Source organism: Scyliorhinus canicula, chromosome 10 (assembly GCF_902713615.1).
Source record: "Scyliorhinus canicula chromosome 10, sScyCan1.1, whole genome shotgun sequence".
NCBI classification, from domain to species: domain Eukaryota; kingdom Metazoa; phylum Chordata; class Chondrichthyes; order Carcharhiniformes; family Scyliorhinidae; genus Scyliorhinus; species Scyliorhinus canicula.
In genome coordinates this window covers 10,523,339-10,542,918 of record NC_052155.1, presented here as the reverse complement: position 1 = coordinate 10,542,918, position 19,580 = coordinate 10,523,339, and the positions used below count along the sequence as shown (strand labels likewise).

Here is a 19,580-nt window from a genome sequence, read left to right as displayed (position 1 = left end):
GTTTCAAACATTTGCTTTTGGAGCACTGCTCCTTCCTCAGGTGAATGGACCTGGTGATGTAAGACTTCTTACTGTGCTCACCCCAGTCCAACGCCGGCATCTCCACATTAAAGTGGTGGAGGCAGAGACCCTCATAACATTTAAGAAGTACTTAGATGTGGACTTGCGATGGCAGGACATACACAGCTATGGGCCAAATGCTGGGAAATGGGATTAGAACACTGAGGTTGTTTTGACTGGCACAGTGAGGATGGGCTGAAGGGCCTCAAATTTGGCTGACTGGATGACGCTGCTTATGACGCCGCGTCATACGTCAGCTTCAACCCCGCCCCCTGTGGGCGGGCTGACGTCACTGGGACGCCCCACGTGACTCCGGAGCAGCCTATGCCCGGGCAGGCGACGTCGGCCAGGTCTCGCGATGTTTGCGGGCGGGAAGCCGGGAGCATGCTGGGATATCCTTCCTTTCTCTCCCTGCAGCCATCTTGTGGTGGCCTCGCCGGCGGAGCCGCTCCTCCTCCAGCCGCTGCTCCGTGACATCCCTCACACCCCCCCGGGCTCCCCACTCACCGCGTTCCTCAGGCTAAGGCAGCAGGGGCGGCCACAGCGGCAGGCAAGATGGTTGCAGCCAAGAAGACGGTGAGTGTCAGCGCGCGGCCCAGGCTTCACGTGGAGGAGAGAGGCGGCTGCTGACCCGGGGCCCGGCAGAGCGCTGCGGCCTTTCTCTGCTTTCCCCCCGTTCTCCCTCTGCCGGGCCTCTGTCCTCCCTCTGCCTTCCCCACTGGCTCCAGTCTCCCCGGGCACCTCCTCCATGCACGGTGCCGGATGGCCCGGGGGCGGTTTTGAATCCTGGTTATTGGGGGCAGGGGCTGCATTGGGGTGTGGAAGGACCTGGACAGGATACTTTGGAAGCAGAGGTTAGGCAAACCTGTAACTAAGTACCTTCCTGAAGAAGACAATTTGGATGAGTGCATATCCCTGTAAAGGGCAGGGCACCAAATAGCAGAGCTCGGTAGAGGGTGAAAGAGTTTGAGATTAAGATGTGTCAGGTGGGAAATAGAACCAAGCTGAAAATACAGTGGTGGGCAGCCTAGACTGGTCAGTGGGTGACATAAGACCATTAAATATAGGAGCAGAATTGGGCCATGCTGCCCATTGAGTCTACTCTGCTATTTGATAATGGCTGATATGTGCCTCATCCCCAATCTGCCGTATCCTCTTAATCGAGTGCCAGTGACCCTCCATCAAGAACACGAGTGGCCCTTCTACATCTCCGTGGACTGCAAGATTGAAATCACGACCATGTGAATAATAAATACATTTCCTATATAAGCTGAATATTTCATAACATGTTATACCATTGATTAAATATTTATATATCAATAGAACTACCATCAACTTCAGATGGTATTCACACTTTGCAGCGCAATGCTCTTATGGTCAATTTTCTGTACAATCAGCATTGACTTGTCCTTGCTTTGTGTGCATCACTTCAGCCATGCCAGTAGGGGAAAAAATGATATGGACTGAAATCAGAATGGCAGACCTGTGCATGGGCAACAGTCAACCTAATGTCCCTTGGGCCACATTCTGTCTCCCTGGTTGCAGGTTGCCCACCACTAATATAGAGATTTGCAGGAGAATTGAAAAAGCAAAGAGTATGAGAAAAGACAGGCAACTAACAAAGGGGAATTGTTCATGGGATGTGGCCAGTGTTTGTTGCCCATCCCTAATTGCCCTTGAGCTGAGTGAGTTGCTATGTCATTTCACAGGGCATTTGAATCAACCACATTGCTGTGGATCTGGAGTCACATCTAGGCTAGGTAAGGATGGCAGTTTCCTTCCCTAAAGGGCGTTAGTGGACTGAATTGGTTTTTCTAACAATTGACGATGGCTTCATGATCCTCCATCATCAGATATTCTAATTTCAGCATCTGCCATGGTGGGTTTCGAATCTGGGTTCCTGGGGCATTACCCTGGGTTTCTGGATTGCTGTCAAGTGATAATACCACTACGTCATTGCTTCTTTTCTATAGGAATATAAATAGTAAAAAGGTGAAGGGGCTAATCACTCAAGGGGATTACAACAGGGTGAATGTAACATCTACATTTTCAATGGTATAATTCCGTCTTTGCATTTGATATCTATACTCTGGAAAAAATACATTGAATATCTTGAGTGTTTTGGAGTTAGTTGAACGATTGTTTTGTTGGGTTTTCTGTTTGTGTATATAATTCCTGTAAAAGAAAAAAGGACCTGTTTTTTTGAATGCAGAAAAAGTCATTGGAGTCCATCAACTCCAGGCTCCAGCTGGTTATGAAAAGTGGCAAATATGTGCTAGGCTACAAACAGACTTTGAAAATGATTCGTCAAGGCAAAGCCAAGCTGGTTATTCTTGCTAACAACTGTCCAGCCTTGAGGTAAGCTGAACTATTTTGTGAAAATAAATAGCAAAATACAGTGTGAACTCAGCATTTTGTCCTTTTTACTTTAATATACTTCTGGCCATAGCTCTGTACTGGCCGTTCATCTGATCGGACAGTCAACATTCTGAACCTCTACAGTTTATTTTCTTTGGTTACTTATCCAATTCGCTTGTGGAAGCCGTTTCCACCCACACCCTGCATTCCAGACCATAACCACTTGCTGTGTTTAAATAAACGTTTTTCCTCCTGTTGCTGTTGGTTCTTTATAAATCAGCTTAAATCAGGGTCATCTTATTCTTCACAATTTCCGCCATTTATGAATGGGTAACTTGTTTCGACTATGATGCCATGGCAGCGGATAGTTGGCCGTTACCAACTGTTATGTCCCACATTTCACAACTCGGGAAGGGCAAATTGCTTCTCGGGTCCAGTATAGAAGTGTCTTTTCAAGTGTAGGCACTAATGCATCATAGGAAATGCACTATATTAAAGATAGCGCAAACCTTTCACTATCCATTTCACAGTGAGAATGGGATATCGCATGTTGGTTCAGAAGTCAATGCCCCATTTATAACATTGTTTCTAAGTGGTTTTCAGAAACCACTTGTGTTGCAAGTCTGGGCACTGTCTGTATACTAAAGTGTGGCTTTAAACTGGAAATGGCCTGTCACCCCATGCTAAATAATCCTCATTCTCTGAACCCATTTTGAAACCCAAAACTATACTTAGTGGGTGCAGTTTCATAGTAAGAACTATAATGGGCAAAAATTGCTGGATGTACTCAGCAAGGTCGGTGGCACCTTGGTCAGAGGAGGTGATACTTAAGGTTGACACCCCTTGCGTCAGAGTCGCAGTGTTCTCTATTGGATATTAAATCTGTTTGGGTTACATGTCAACTACAAATTAGGAGTCAAAAATCTATCCAACTCTGCTTTAAACATATTCTATGACCCTGTCTTTCACTCTGGGGAAGAGAATTTGCACACCAGGTGGCACAATGGTTAGCACTGCTGTCTCATGACACCAAGGACTCTGGTCCGGGTCACTGTCCATGTGGAGTTTGCAAATTCTCCCCGTGTCGGTGTGGGTCTCACCCCCACAATCCAATGATGTGCAGGTTAGGCGAATTGGCCATGCTAAATTGCCCCTTAATTGGAAAAAAAATAATTTGGTACTCCAAATTTATATTAAAAAAACGAATTCACACACTAACAGCCCTCAAGGAAAAAAAATATTTTCATCTTCATTGCAAAGTGCTTTACTTCTAAACTCCCATGAGGTGAAACAGCCTGTCAGCATCCACCTTGTTACATCTCAGGATCTTTTATGTTTAAATAAGATCTCAATCTTAACTTCATGGATACAGGACCAAACTTTCCCAAGATGAAGGGGTTGTCTTTGGGGAATCAGTGATTTGAACCTTCTCCCCACTAGTACTGATAGTTATACCTTTAAGGAGGTCAAACCGGTACATATTCCACTCCTTTAGCAGTAAACAAGAACATCCCGTTTTCTTTACTAACCACTTTCTGTAGCTGTATTCCAATGTGCTTTCCTGTACTGGGGCACCCAGATCCCTCTATCAAAGTTCAGCAACCTCGCCATTTAAATGTTTCTGTTCTTCCTGTCAAAGTGGACAAGTTCACCTTTTCCATGTTATATTCTATGTGTCATTTTTTGACCATTCACTTAATTTATCCATGGCTTACAAAGGAAATTAGAGCTAGTATTGGATTCAAAGAAGAAGCATACAAATTAGCAAGAAAAAGCAGTAGACCTGAGGATGGGCAACAGTTTAAAATTCAGCAAAGGCAGACCAAGAGATTGATCAAGAAGGGGAAAATACAATTTGAAAGTAAACTAGCAGGAACATAAAAACTGAGTTAAAGTTTCTATAGGTATGTAAAGATGTATGAGCAAAAGATAATTAATGCAGGCCTGTTAAAGTCAGGGGGGGGGGCAGAAACCGGACTCCATAACAGAAAACCAAAGAAATGGCCGAGGAATTAAATTGTTACTGCTGTCTTCACCAAGGAAGACATGAATAATGTACTGAAAGTTCTGAGAAACACAAGTTTCAGTGACATGCTTGGGGAAATCGGTATTAGCAGAAAATTGGTTTTGGGGAAATATATGGGATTGAAGGTGGATAAAGTCTCCAGGGCTTTGTAATCTTCAGGTATTTGAGGAAGTGGCCCAAGAATAGTAGATCCATCGGTCATTTTCAAAATTCTTTGGACTCTGGAATGGTTCCTACAGATTGGAGGGTAGCGAATGTAACCCCGCTATTCAAAAAGGGAGATGGAGAAAAAGCTCCTCGAGTCCATTATCAAGCATTTCATAGCACAGCATTTGGAAATCAGTTATATAATCAGACAAAGTCAGCATCGATTTACGAAAGGGAAATCATGCTTGACAAATCTGCTTCAATTCTTGAAGATGTAACTCATGGAGTTGACCAGGATAACGCAGATGATAACGGAGTTGGGTGGGAGGGTGAACTGTGAAGAGGATGCAGAGATACTTCAGCGAGATTTGGACAGGCTGAGTGAGTGAGCGGGCAGATGCAGTATAATGTGGATAAATGTGTTGGCCTTCATAGCGAGAGGATTTGAGAATAGGAGTATGGATGTTTTACTGCAGTTGTATTGGGTGCTTGTTCGGCCACACTTGGACCTGGAGTATTGTGTGCAGTTTTGGTCTCCTTGTCTGGGGAAGGATATTCTTGCTATGGAGGGAGTGCAGCAAAGGGTTACCAGGCTGACTCCTGGAATGGCGGGTCAGTCATACGAGGAAAGAATAAATCGGTTAGGATTATATTAATTGGAGTTTAGAAGAGTAAGAGGGGATCTCTTAGAAATGTATAAAGTTCTAACAGGGTAGATTCAGAAAGAATGTTCCCGATGGTGGGGGAGTCCAGAACTAGGGGTCATAGTTTTGAGGATAAGGGATAAACCTTTTAGGACTGAGGTGAGGAGAGATTTCTTCACCCAGAGAATAGGGAATCTGGAATTCACTCCCACAAATTAGTTGAGATTAAAAAGTGTAATTCCAGGAAGGAATATCCATGTTGCTTGCTACTTGCTCTAATAAATTAGTCAAGCAATATATTTTCGGATTTTTCCCTGACAGCTGTTAAGCTAACTGGCCGTAGTTTCCTATTTCAGTCTCCTTTCTTTGAACAACGGTGATTGTCTTTTATTTATTTTTTTCAGCTGCCTATCCCTAATTGCCCTTGCTAGGCTGTTTCAGGAGGCAGTTTAGACAGTGCAAGATGGCAGATTTCCTTCCCAAATGAACTGGATGGATTTCTACAAAGATCAATGATAGTTGTCATGTTCACCATTACAGAGAGAGGCTTTTTATTTTCCATTTAATATTTAAATTCCACCAGCTGCCAGAGTGGGATTTGAAGGCGTATGCCCAGAGCACTACTAGTCTTGGCCTCTAGGTTACCAGTCCAATGACATTACCACTGCATCAGTATTGAATATAGTTGAATATCTTGTGGCACCCTGCCCTAGCTATGACCGTCCCTGAAACAAATGTTGCTTTTTTGTAGAGTTGTATCGAAAGTCATCTGGCGTGAAACATTAGCTCCGTGTTCTCTCCACAGAAATGTATTAATCTGGAATTTAAAACTAATCTCATTTATAATCATGAAACTGCCTGATTATTGTAAAACCATGGTGACGTTTGAACAGGATTCTATGCATCCTTTACACAAACTAAAGTTTGAAATTACTCGGCTGGGTTGTCTTTCATGGTGTAAAGCCATCTGTTACTTTTCCCACGCTGTTACCCATATCTCGGTGCCTTGTTTCTCTTTGGGCTGATCTGTATGTTATAATTGCTCGTGTTGATTAAAGTCTGAAATTACAATTGATTCTATTTTGATGGCGAATTGTATTTCTTGTTCCAGGAAATCTGAGATTGAGTACTATGCTATGTTAGCAAAAACTGGTGTGCATCATTACAGCGGCAACAACATTGAACTGGGTACAGCTTGTGGTAAATACTACAGAGTGTGCACATTGGCAATCATTGATCCTGGTAAGTCCTTCCAAGACCATGCTTTTCCCCAGGTCGGTCCACTGTAAAAGCCAGTTGAAAATAAAACGTTGAATTTTTTTGTTTTGTTTATGGAATGTGGATATGGTTTGCTATGGCAGCATTTATTTCCCATCCCTAGCCGCCCTTGCTAAGGTGATGGGAGCTGCCGCCTTGAGCTGCTGCAGTCCCTGAGGGAGGTGTGGGTACACCCACTGTGCTGTTCAAGGGAGGGAGTTCCAGGATTTTTATCCTTCACTGTCATTGGATGAAAGTCCTGGAACTCTCCCTAACAGCACTGTGGATGTACTTACACATCAGGAACTGCAACGGTTCAAGAAGGCAGCTCACCACCACCTTCTTGGGCAGTTAGGGACGGGCATTCAATGTTGACTTGGCCAGTATAGCTCACATTCCCTAATTAAGTTTAAAAAGATAATGTGCTTTAATTGGTATGAAAGTAGCTGTGGCTGTTGTGCAATGTCTACGTGCACCGTGTGTGGGAGTGGCATATTGACTTTAATGCTTTAGCCATTAACATTTGAATATACAATGCGAATATTCTCGCTGGCTTGACTTTTGTCACTGGTCAAGTCAGGCTAGACATTCGCTAGATTATTGCTGTGCCGCTTGTCTACAGGGCATGTTTGTCAAGTCCTGTTGTAGTGTTTGCCAGCAACAAATTGTTTATTATATAACAAAGTGCTGTTTTGTCGCATGTGAAATGCAACAGGGGTTTTGTTCCACGGGGTATGGGACAACACATTTTAATGGCTTTAATAGTAATGTGTATATGATGATAGCGTTGAGTCCAGGCACAGGGGGCCTTGACTTGTTCTTGGCACCCTGCCTGGTTCCTGCAGACTCCTAATTGTCATGTTTTTATTACTGCGGCTGAGGTGGTAAAAATGTCATTCACTTCTTAGAAGAGACTCCCTTTACCATTTTCTTTACTTGGATCAGTAATGCATATTCAGTGTACGGGCGTGTTACAATATATAGCCCTGTACACTTGCTAGTTTATACCCCTCCATTGGTGCAGGGGTGACGTGGGCACCCATACCTATAGCCCAGGAAAGAATAAATGTAAAATACAAGTAGTATGGAGGAATGAACTCCAGGTTCATCTTGGCTTCCTTGCTTTTGTTCTCTGGCATTTTTAAAGCCCAGTCTATCTCTTCCTTTGGCGTATTTGTGTATGTAAAAAAACAGTTCCCTTTGCTCTTGTTCTTTCGACCTAAGTGAATCACTTGCATTAAATTCCATCAGGCATCCCACCAGCCTGAATGCCCTTATAATCTTTATTAGTGTTACATGTAGGTTTACATTAACACTCAATGAAGTTACTGTGAAAAGCCCCCAGTCACCACATTCTGGCGCCTATTTGGGTACACAGGGAGAATTCAGAATGCCCAATTCACCTAACAAGCACGTCTTTCGGGAAGCCCACGCAGACACAGGGAGAACGTGCAGACTCCGCACAGGCAGTGACCCAAGCCGAGAATCCAACCTGGGACCCTGGCACTGTGTAGCAACAGTGCTAACCACTGTGCTACCATTGAAGTCTTATCGCTGTGCTGCCGAGTTTGGCGCCTGCAAATTTTGAAATTGTACCCTCTGCACTGAGCCCAGGTCATTAATATATATTTTTAATAAAGCAGTCACCCTATCACTGGCTCCACTGTAAACCTGCCTCCAATCTGAAAAGCAAAGATTTGCCCCAACAGTTTGCTGTCATTCCGCCAGCTTTGTATCTATGCTTGCATTGCATTATTCCCTGGGATTTAACTTTACTGACAAGCCTGTTCTGTGGCAATTCGATGAATGTCGAGAAAAATGTGTATAGCTTGGCGTCGGTTTGTATTCTGTCTTTCTGGAATCTAACAGCAATGGCCAATGTGTTGCGCCTGACCTTCATATTGTTGTTCTGAGTCAAGTTTGCATTTACTGAACTGAAGATTTTCTCTTTCAGGTGATTCTGACATCATCAGGAGCATGCCAGAGCAAATCAGTGAAAAATAATCCAGCCACTGTTATATTTTGCAAATAAAGTTACAATATAAAAAGACACTTGGTTTTGTGTTTAATCATATGCTCAACATGACACTTCCAAGATGCATTCACTTGTGATTCTGTTAATCTGCAAGTCTAAAGGGCTAAGCTAAGAGAGCATGTTTGATAGATCTTTTATATTTTCCAGCATTTTGAGGATTAATCTACTTTAAGGTGATTCAAATAATGGATTGGATTATTTCTCTCTTTATTTCATTTTGGGGAAATCCAAAACAATGGGGCTTATTCTTAAAATTACTCCGTTAAGAGTGACATTGGGAAGCGACTCTTTATCACGGTGGAAATCTGGAACCACTACATTCCAGTACTTTGAAGATTGGGATTGATAGATTCTTTATTGGGTAACGGCAAAAGGGAATATTGTGCTGTGTCTCCATTGTGGGAAGAAGAAAATTGAATTAAATTCTGACAGTAATTCTGCTGAGGTCTCCATTTGACCCCAATCTGCCTCTGGCTCCCTTAGTCACTCCCTCACCCAGTCTTGGAGCAAAAGATTTGGTAGGGCCAGGCCTGCGCCTGCTGCTCTCGTAAGATAAGGTACTTTTTTTTTTTCACCCCCGGCAAGCAAAGGCCATGATTAGTTTGCCAACCTCGGTGAAGAAGGATTTAGGAATGAAGATCGGGAGCGATCTAAATATGAAGAGGAACCTTGGCAGCACCTTCATTTATACGTTCACCAATACTTTTCACTACCTCGGTACGTGTGAAAATAAATCAAATCAAATTGAAAAGCTGAATTATTTGACATCCACACGAGACAGACATTAAATTGCACAGAGTATGTCATAGCATCATGATAAAAAAAATATCGGGAGATACAATGAGGACAAAAGTGAGGTCTTTGTAGTCATGAAGTGGGAAGAAGAAAATGGAATTAAATTCTGACAGTAACTTTCTTCAAATTCAATTGGGTAATAAAGACACCTTGGACCATGTAGACAACTGGTTAAGCTATCTTTCAGATAAGAATCAGATTGAGCTGAAAGTTACTGCAGTCACAAAAAGCTATTTGTGGAGACAATTCGGTTGGAACAAAGGTAACCAAACGTGGGGGTGCCGTTCTAATCAAATAACATACATATCAGTTGAATGCAGCTGAACTACACAAAACGTACAGAAGGAGATTGAGTTTATGCTGAAAAATAGCATTATTGAGTTGAGTTAAGTTCTAGCAATTTAAGGTAAATATTGGTCCTTTAGAGGATGAGAAGGGAGTTTTAATAATGGGAGATGAGGAACTGAACAGGCTTTTTGGTCGGTCTTCACAGTGGAAGACACAAATAACATGCCAGTGACTGATAGAAATGAGGTTATGACATGACAGAGGATTGTTATCACTAAGGAGGTCGTGATGGGCAACCTAATGGGGCTAAAGGTAGACAAGTCTGGCCCTGATGGAATGCATCCCAGAGTGCTAAAAGAGATGGCTAGGGAAATTGCAAATGCACTAGTGATAATTTACCAAAATTCACTAGACTCTGGGGTGGTCCCGGTGGATTGGAAATTAGCAAACGTGACACCACTGTTTAAAAACAGGTAGGTGGAGAGCGGGTAATTATAGGCCAGTGAGCTTAACTTTGGTAGTAGGAAAGATGCTGGAATCTATCATCAAGGAAGAAATAGTGAGGCATCTGGATAGAAATTGTCCCATTGGGCAGGTGCAGCATGGGTTCATAAAGGGCAGGTCGTGCCTTAACTAATTTAGTGGAATTTTTTGAGGACATTACCAGTGCAGTAGATAACGGGGAGCCGATGGATGTATATCTGGATTTCCAGAAAGCCTTTAACAAGGTGCCACACAAAAGGTTGCTGCATAAGATAAAGATGCATGGCATTAAGGGTAAAGTAGTAGCATGGATGGAGGATTGGTTAATTAATAGAAAGCAAAGAGTGGGGATTAATGGGTGTTTCTCTGGTTGGCAATCAGTAGCTAGTGGTGTCCCTCAGGGATCAGTGTTGGGCCCACAATTGTTCACAATTTACATAGATGATTTAGAGTTGGGGACCAAGAGCAATGTGTCCAAGTTTGCAGACGTCACTAAGATGAGTGGTAAAGCGAAAAGTGCAGAGGATACTGGAAGTCTGCAGAGGGATTTGGATCGGTTAAGTGAATGGGCTAGGGTCTGGCAGATGGAATACAATGTTGACAAATGTGAGGTTATCCATTTTGGTAGGAATAACAGCAAAAGGGATTATTATTTAAATGATAAAATATTAAAACATGCTGCTGTGCAGAGACACCTGGGTGTGCTAGTGCATGAGTCGCAAAAAGTTGGTTTACAGGTGCGACAGGTGATTAAGAAGGCAAATGGAATTTTGTCCTTCATTGCTAGAGGGATGGAGTTTAAGACTAGGGAGGTTATGCTGCAATTGTATAAGGTGTTAGTGAGGCCACACCTGGAGTATTGTGTTCAGTTTTGGTCTCCTTGAGAAAGGACGTACTGGCACTGGAGGGTGTGCAGAGGAGATTCACTAGGTTAATCCCAGAGCTGAAGGGGTTGGATTACGAGGAGAGGTTGAGTAGACTGGGATTGTACTCATTGGAATTTAGAAGGATGAGGGGGGATCTTATAGAAACATAAAATTATGAAGGGAATAGGTAGGATAGTTGTGGGCATGTTGTTTCCACTAGTGGGTGAAAGCAGAACTAGGGGGCATAGCCTCAAAATAAGGGGAAGTAGATTTCGGACTGAGTTTAGGAGGAACTTCTTCACCCAAAGGGTTGTGAATCAATGCAATTCCTTGCCCAGTGAAGCAGTTGAGGCTCCTTCATTAAATGTTTTTAAGATAAAGATAGATAGTTTTTTGAAGAATAAAGGGATTAAGGGTCATGGTGTTCAGGCCGGAAAATGGAGCTGAGTCCACAAAAGATCAGCCATGATCTCATTGAATGGCGGAGCAGGCTCGAGGGGCCAGATGGCCTACTCCTGCTCCTAGTTCTTATGTTCTAATTGGAGCTCTCCTTTAGTGATGGTGCCAAAGCCTGATGGAAAGCAAAAAATGTGTGTGAACTACAGAAAAGTAAATGCTGTTACCAGAAGAAGCTCGTTCCCTACTCCGCGCTTGGATGATTGTATTGAGAGAATCGGAAGTTCTAAGTTCATTTACCAAGGTCTACTTGCTGAAAGGATACTGGAGGTACCTTTGACCGAGAGGGTAATATGGACTCTCCATCAGTTCAAGCCTTTTGAAAATGAAAATCGCTTATTGTCACGAGTAGGCTTCAATGAAGTTACTGTGAAAAGCCCCTCGTCGCCACATTCCGGCGCCTGGTACGGGAATCAAACCGTGCTGCTGACCTGCTTGATAAGCCAGCGATTTAGCCTTGTGAGCTAAACCAGCCCCTAAATGAAAATCGCTTATTGTCACGAGTAGGCTTCAATGAAGTTACTGTGAAAAGCCCCTAGTCGCCACATTCCGGCGCCTGGTACGGGAATCGAACCGTGCTGCTGGCCTGCTTGGTCTGCTTTAAAAGCCAGCGATTTAGCTCAGTGAGCTAAACCAGCCCCATGCCTTTTGGCATAAAGAATACAACTGTGATGTCTCAAAGGTTTGCAAATGAGGTGGCTCAAGGTTTGAGTCACTACGGAGTGCATATGGACAACTTGGTAATGTTCAGCTACCCATGACACCTGAAGGAGTTGTTCAAGCATTTGGAAAGGACTGGACCTGTCAGGAGCTTACCAAAGAGCAACTTTGCCAAGTCACAAATGACTTACTTGGGACATATTGTGGTATATGGGCAAATGGCCCCACGGGATGCAAAGGTGCAAGCCACTTGGAATTTCCTCAAACCCACCCCGAACAGTTGCCGGAATGTGGCGACTAGGGGCTTTTCACAGTAACTTCATTTGAAGCCTACTTGTGACAATAAGCGATTTTCATTTCATTTCAAGGGAGGAGATTCTGAGGTTCTGAGGAACCAGTGGATTTTATCACAAATTACTGTAGTGTCGTACATCCACTCACTGAGCTTCTGAAATACAACAAACTGTTTAAATGGACAGAGGAATGTAAAGCAGCATTTAGACTCTTAAAAACTGCCTTAACTGATAGCCCAGTGATAGCCACACCAAACTATGAGAAACAATTCAAATTGGTTATTGATGTTAGCGACATTGATGTGGGGGCCCTGGATAAATGCAAATTACTGCGGATGCTGGAATCTGAAACCAAAGAGAAAATGCTGGAAAATCTCAGCAGGTCTGGCAGCATCTGTAGGGAAAGAAAAGAGCTAACGTTTCGAGTCCAGATGATCCTTTGTCAAAACTAACAGACAGAGTGGGAAATATTTATACTGTGGAGTGAGAATGAAAGATGAGTCATAGCCACAGAAACCCAGGGAAATGGGGCGCTAATAGCTACAGGAACCAAGGGGAAAGAGTGCTAATGGCAGTCCTCAGAGAGAACAAATGATGTGAAAGGCCAAACAGCAGAGAAACTAACATCAGAGGGTAAACTGTGACAGATGTAGATGTGGGGGGAAGGGAAGGGGAAAGCAAAGGGGAGAAAGGGTAAGGAAAGATGGATAAAATGGGGGCGGGGTTAATAGATATAAAGAAAGACAAGAGAGAAAGAAATGGTAAAAGACAGTTAAAATGAAATGGGATGAAAACAAATAGGTTGAGATGGGGTAGAGTAAATCATCTGAAGTTGCATTCAATGTTGAGACCGGAAGGCTGTAGTGTGTCTAAGCGGAAGAGGAGGGGGCCGTTTTGTTGCAGGAGGCTGACCAGGGAATCGAAAAACCAGTGGGATATTTTTCCAGAAAATTTAAACAGTCATCAGAAGAAATACTCCGCCATCGATAAAAGAGACTTTAAGTCTAGTACTGGCATGACAACACCTTGAAATTTACATTGCGAGTGATCCTACAGAGTCAGCCATTTAATTTTTAAAAATTTTCATGTTGCTTGACAAAAAAATGAAATAGCAGTTGCTCCCTCAAGAGTTTAAAAGTCTGTCGGGAATGAATATGAGTTGACTGGAGTTTATTTTTCTGTTAAAGCATGCTTCAAACTTGTGAAATAGTGTGAAGTTGTGTAAAATGAAAACGTCAGGGGCAGCACGGTGGCACAGTGGTTAGCATTGCTGCCTCACGGCGCCGAGGTCCCAGGTTTAATCCCGGCTCTGGGTCATTGCCGTGTGGCGTTTGCCCATTCTCCCCGCGTTTGCGTGGGTTTTAAGCCCCCACAACACAAAGATGTGCAGGGTAGGTGGATTGGCCACGCTAAATTGACCCTTAATTGGAAAAAATGATTTGGGTGCTCTAAATTTATATTTTTTTTAAATGAAAATGTCTTTTAAAACTTAGACATTGCATTTTTCTCTGCAAGGGGGCATGTCTCGAAATGTAAGATGCTATTAAAAATGTTTTGTGGCAAAAGTAAAATCAAACTGCCATGTATTTTATAAATCATGTTTGGGCAGAAACTAAGAAAAAGGACGGAAAAGGAAATAATAGGTTACAGGATGTTCTTTGCAATTGACACAATTTGTAGTCCGAGTGTTGTGAGTCAGGAAGCACGGCTAGTTACCGATGACGTGTTGAAGAAGCAGCACAAAAAAGAGAGGGGCAGCCAACCTCAGGAAACAGTTCAACCAGAGATCAAGTGCTGAAGGCCAGTTTGTGCAAAAGTTTATTTTCTTCGATCAACCAAAGTCCTGGTTACTTAAGACAAACAGTGTGGTAGTCACGGGCCAGATTTGACTGAAAGATTTATGGTTGTTGTTTGGGAAGTGGAGGGGTCTCAGTAGAACAAAGAACAATACTGCATAGGAACAGGCCCTTCGGCCCTCCAAGCCCTTTATCTAGGAGGGGAGCATTTATGGAGAAGCACCGACAGCATCACTGAGTGCAGAGGCTGACATTGGGCATCAGGTAAATTCAAGTCAGTAGGCCCACCAGTCTCACTGACCTCTAACTAAATATTAACTCATTTAACATTATTAAAATACTCCATACATGCACATTCATATTAAAGTTCTAGTATAATTTAGATCAATGTCAGTGATAAACCATTTGATTAGAAATTCTTCAACCAAAAAAGTTTGAGAGCTGCTGTTAAATGTAGGTGGTACAGATCATAGGAAGGTGCTGTTGAAGGTGCTATTCTGTTCTGGAAGGTTTACGGCAACTGGATTCATTTTATGTTGTCATTTTCCTCCTCAATGAGGAGGAGAAACGGCAAAAGCCTATTAAGTGAGTTTTCTGTCGGCACGTTTTCTCTGCCAGAGATTATAGGCCAAGAAAGCAAACTCATTGCATTCGGCAAAGTTTCCTCTTTTTATTTGCGTAAACATATAAACTTGGTGCAAATGTTAATTAACCATTTCATTCAGTGAGAAAAATTAAGGAGAAAATCTTTGTGCAGCAAAAGACAAACAGCTGTAAATAGGTTTTGCAACAAGGCTGGCAATGGGCGCTCAGTGTAAGGTTTTAATGAAGCTGAGCTACAACAGCAGCCTAAAATAAAATATTTTGTTTTTTAAAAACTTTTTAAAGAGGCAGTAATAATTTTTACTTTACCCATTCGATGTACATACCTTACCATTCATAAAATATACATAAAACGACGTCTAAGTTACCGATTAGAACATAATGCATCAAACTGCAGTCTTCATATGAATGGTGGAAAAAGGCAAATGTATTTATTTTGCTCCTTCTACTTTGCTTTGAAATAGTTCTCCAGACTCTTCAGCCTGTTCATCACTTCTTCCAGTGGTTCTAGTTAAGGAACTTCAAGTTAAAATGTGGCATTTTATAGTCATCTTTTTTTTTTAACATATGAGTTTTTAAATTATAAATTTAGAGTACCCAATTAATTTTTTCCAGTTGAGGGGCAATCCACCTACCCTGCACATCTTTGGGTCGTGGGGGCGAAACCCACGCAGACACGGGGAGAATGTGCAAACTCCACACGGACTGTGACCCAGAGCCGGGATCGAACCACTGCGCCACCGTGCTGCCCTTTTTTAACATATGATTAAATAGAGTGCACTTGTATCAAATGTCGAGCAATTTCAGGATTAATTAATAAAACCCATTTAAATTTCTACATTTGGAGGCATTTGTTCCTTGCGCTATAAAGTACGCAATCAAAGGTTAATGTTGCTGGTTGTTCTCGTGAATTCAGATTGTTTCCTCCCACATAATTACAGCAGAAATAGATACATTTTATTTGACCTGTTGGGCCAAGTGTTGTAGGCCCATTGCATAGAAATAGTGTAATTTTACACCACTGAGGAAATTAATGTGACTCATTGAACCCAGGGATAACAGGTACTTTTTAGAGCGTTCTATAACTTGCATTAGAGGGGGCTGAGAGATAATTAAACTAATTAGAATAGAGCCAGGTATGACTTGTGAAATAAACCCCAGTTAATTTATGTAACTGCACAATGTTCCTCTAGAGCTCTTGCCACACTATTTTTCCACCAATTGTCTCAATTCCCTCCGCAGTCTCTTAAATTCCGTTCAACTGAATGTTGGGAAGACCAAAACCCATTTCTGAGACAAATTCTGACCCCTTGCCACAGATGTGTGTGTCTCCTTTGCAATTATTGGATGCTGAACTGTTAGAAACATTTGTGTAATATTTATCCTGAGATGAGTCTATTTGTGACTCTCTTATGGACTGACCGACCCTCTTATGGACTGACCTGATTAACACTACAACCCTGTATGCTTCCACCGATGCCGGTTTTATGTAGTTACATTGTATACCTTGTGTTGCCCTATTATGTATTTTCTTTTATTTCCTTTTCTTTTCATCTATGATCTGTTGAGCTGCTTGCAGAAAAATACTTTTCACTGTCCCTCGGTATACATGACAATAAACAAATCCAATCCATCCACGTCACCACTTTCGCACTGCCTCCGCTCATCTACTGCTGAAACCCTCATTCATACCATTCTGGCCTTTCAACTTGACTATGCCAGGTTCAATGCTCAGTGAACGTGAGATAGTCTAAGCTCGCACCAGGTTCTGTTGGTCCATCACCTCTGTGTTTGCTGATGTACTTTGGCTTCTGCTAAAGCAGTTCCTCAATTACTTCAAAATTCAAATCAATGTTTTCAAATTACTCGTGGCCTCTCCCTCTGCTACTTTTGATAGAATCTCTACTGTGCGGAAGAAGACCATCCCACCCATCGAGTCTGCACTGACCCTTTGAAAGAGCACCCTACCCAGGTGCACTTCCCCCACCCCATTCCTGTAACCCCATCTAACCTGCACATCTTTGGACTGTGGGAGGAAAAGTGAAAGTGAAAATTGCTTATTGTCACAAGTAGGCTTCAATTAAGTTACTGTGCAAAGCCCCTAGTTGCCACATTCCGGCGCCTGTTCGGGGAGGCTGGTACGGGAAACCGGAGCACCCGGAGGAAACCCACGCTGACATGGGGGAGGAATGTGCAAACTCCACACAGCCCATCACCCAAGGCCGGAATCAAACCTGGTGCTGTGAGGCAGTAGTGCTAACCGCTGTGCCTCCCTGCTGCTCTTCTAACCTCCTCCAGCTCTAAAACCCTCAGCTATCTGCACCGCTCCAATTCATATCATATCATATCATTGAATTTACAGTGCAGAAGGAGGCCATTCAGCCCATCGGGTCTGCCCCGGCCCTTGTAAAGAGCACCCTACTGAAGCCCACACCTCCACCCTATCCCCGTGACCCAGTAACTCCACCTAACCTTTTTGGACACTGAGAGCAATTTAGCATGGCCAATCCACCTGACTTGCACATCTTTGGACTGTGAGAGGAAACCGGAGCACCCGGAGGAAACCCACACACACACACACACGGGGAGAACGTGCAGACTATGTACAGACAGTGACCCAAGCCGGGAATCGAACCTGGGACCCTGACACTGTGAAGCAACTGTGCTAACCACTGTGCTACCGTGCTGATTTAAACTGCTCCGTTCACTAGACCTTGTTTTTTGAGCTCGGGTTCTGGACTGAGACGTGACCCCACAACATTTGGAGGCAAGTGTGCTGCCAACTGAGTCAAGGCTGGTCCCTATCCTTGGCTCTTTCCCTTGTCTACAGACTCCAGTGCGGCACCTCCACCATTTTGTCACTAAAATATCCATAAAACAATCTGAATGAAGTCCACTTGTGCACATATGGGTACCCGCAGAATATTGGTGATTGTTTTCCATTGTGAAGCTAATGAAAATCAGTGATACTATTGCGCTATACAGAGAAAGGATATATTCCTGGGTTAATGTCCGTATTTTTTCATTAGCATTAATCTGGAATGACACAATTGCTTCACACTTGCATTGATCCGCAAGTGATGGAGTTCCTGTAAATAATTAACACACAAGTATTAATTGAGTTCTTATTGTGTGGATAGTTCATAGGGCACATCATTTAACTTTGGCAGGGAATTTCAGTTATGTATCCTTCCCAGTTTTCCTCCTCACTAGCTCCACATTTTGCATGAGGTTTGATGTTCCAGCCACAATTCCTTTTCCCTGCCTGCTTGTTGTGGGATTACATGGAATATTGACAGGTAGGAAAAGACCAGTTGATCCATCAAACCTTTGCCATACCTTGATGGCCACAGCATCATAGCAAAACATTTTGTCTCTCCAATTGTATAGGATCTAAAGCACAGGAACAGGCTCACGCCAGTATTTATATCGCTCGCCCCTCCCCTGGCTGTCTAATTACATTTTCCATTCGTATCTCCCTATCCCTCTATTCCCTGCTCCATGATTGCACCAAATCACTTAAACGCTTTAATGCCACATTCATTAAGCATTCCACATGGTAGCAAGGTCCACGTTCTCCCCACGAGTTTAATTTGCAAATGTCCTCACTTCCAAATGTTTGGAACTTTGAAATCACAGCTGAATGCATCTCGGAAACAAATAAACAGTGTAAATTGGTCAAGAATTACTTGCTATATTCTGGCTTGATGCTTAGAATCATAGCATTTACAGTGCAGAAGAAGGCCATTTGGCCCATCGAATATGCACCAGCCCTTGGAAAGAGCACCCTACTTAATCCCACACCTCCACCCTATCCCTGTAATCTAGTAACCCCATTTATCCTGTTTTTTTGGACACTATGGGCAATTTATCATGGCCAATCCACCTAACCTGCACATCTTTGGACCGTGGGAGGAAACCGGAGCACCCGGAGGAAACCCACGCAGACACGGGGAGACAGTGCAGACTCTGCACAGACAGTGACCCAGCGGGGAATCGAACCTGGGACCCTGGAGCTATGAAGCAACAGTGCTAACCACTGTGCTATGTACGGAAGATTACTATTGACTTCAGAGTCCTCCCCACTTTGCTTGCGGCAGGAATTCTGTTGTGATGTGATAGTTGGAGGGTATTCTAGCAGGAATCTCAGTACGCTCCTTCACTGTCACTGGTTCAAAATCCTGGAACTCCCTCCCTAACAGCACTGTGGGTGTACCTACACCACAGGGACATAAGCGGTACAAGAAGGCGGCTCACCACCTTCTCAAGGGCAGTTAGGGATGGACAATAAATGTTGGCCTGGTCTGCGACACCCACATCCCTTGAACAAAGTTTTTAGAAAGTTACCGGGAATACCTTGACAAATCTGAAGTTTCAGTTTTTCTGCCATTTCGTCCATGGTGCCGAAGTCTTTTGCGTAATACAAATATTCGTCTTGTGGGAATGAAGCAATTTGTTGTAATTCTTCATGAGTTCTCTTGCCAACCCCAACGGCATATATACTGATACCTGTCGAGACAATTTCCGTTAGTATATTATCTTGTTTCTCTTTTCCTTCTGCCTGTCATAGAGCCACAGCAGGTTGATCTAGAACATGTGGACTGAAAGGGTGGATGGATGCAGATTCGATAGGAACTTTCAAAGGAGGTTAGATGAATACTTAACAGAAAGCTTGGCAGAGTGGACTGCTCTTTCAAAAAGTCAGAGCTTTTGACTTGGCCCCACACTTGATGCATTGACTTGAGTACCTGGAGGACCCAACTCAAATGAATCATAGAATCCCTACAGTGCAGAAGGAGGCCATTCGGCCCAT

The 19,580-nt window shown here is 43.2% G+C and overlaps 2 protein-coding genes and 1 non-coding gene across 4 annotated transcripts in view; 2 read left to right on the top strand and 1 right to left on the bottom strand.

Moving 5' to 3' along the window:
• Positions 1-411: 411 nt before the first annotated feature.
• On the top strand, positions 412-8,544 carry rpl30 (ribosomal protein L30). The gene is made up of 4 exons (XM_038808600.1): positions 412-636; positions 2,273-2,418; positions 6,347-6,477; positions 8,447-8,544. The coding sequence occupies exons 1-4, from the start codon at positions 616-618 to the stop codon at positions 8,494-8,496; spliced, it is 348 nt and encodes a 115-aa protein (XP_038664528.1). The 5' UTR covers positions 412-615; the 3' UTR covers positions 8,497-8,544.
• On the top strand, positions 7,027-7,158 carry LOC119972995. Its single transcript, XR_005462217.1, has one exon. It is a non-coding gene; the product is annotated as a small nucleolar RNA SNORA72 (small nucleolar RNA).
• Positions 8,545-14,814: 6,270 nt separating the features above from the next.
• LOC119972223 (matrilin-2-like) overlaps positions 14,815-19,580 on the bottom strand; it is a 36,829-nt gene continuing 32,063 nt past the window's right edge. For both annotated transcript variants that reach the window (XM_038808599.1, XM_038808598.1), the window contains 3 exons: positions 19,124-19,276; positions 17,764-17,856; positions 14,815-15,268 (listed from right to left, as the gene is read on the bottom strand). In XM_038808599.1, coding sequence (XP_038664527.1) covers positions 15,213-15,268; positions 17,764-17,856; positions 19,124-19,276 — 302 coding nt within the window. In that variant the 3' untranslated portion in view covers positions 14,815-15,212. The remainder of the gene's footprint in view (positions 15,269-17,763; positions 17,857-19,123; positions 19,277-19,580) is intronic.

Excerpts from the sequence above, each read along its gene's own strand:
- rpl30 (XM_038808600.1), top strand. The coding sequence starts at position 616 with ATGGTTGCAGCCAAGAAGACG. Across the intron at positions 637-2,272 it reads TGGTTGCAGCCAAGAAGACG|AAAAAGTCATTGGAGTCCAT; the intron begins GTGAGTGTCAGC and ends TTTTGAATGCAG. Across the intron at positions 2,419-6,346 it reads AACAACTGTCCAGCCTTGAG|GAAATCTGAGATTGAGTACT; the intron begins GTAAGCTGAACT and ends TTCTTGTTCCAG.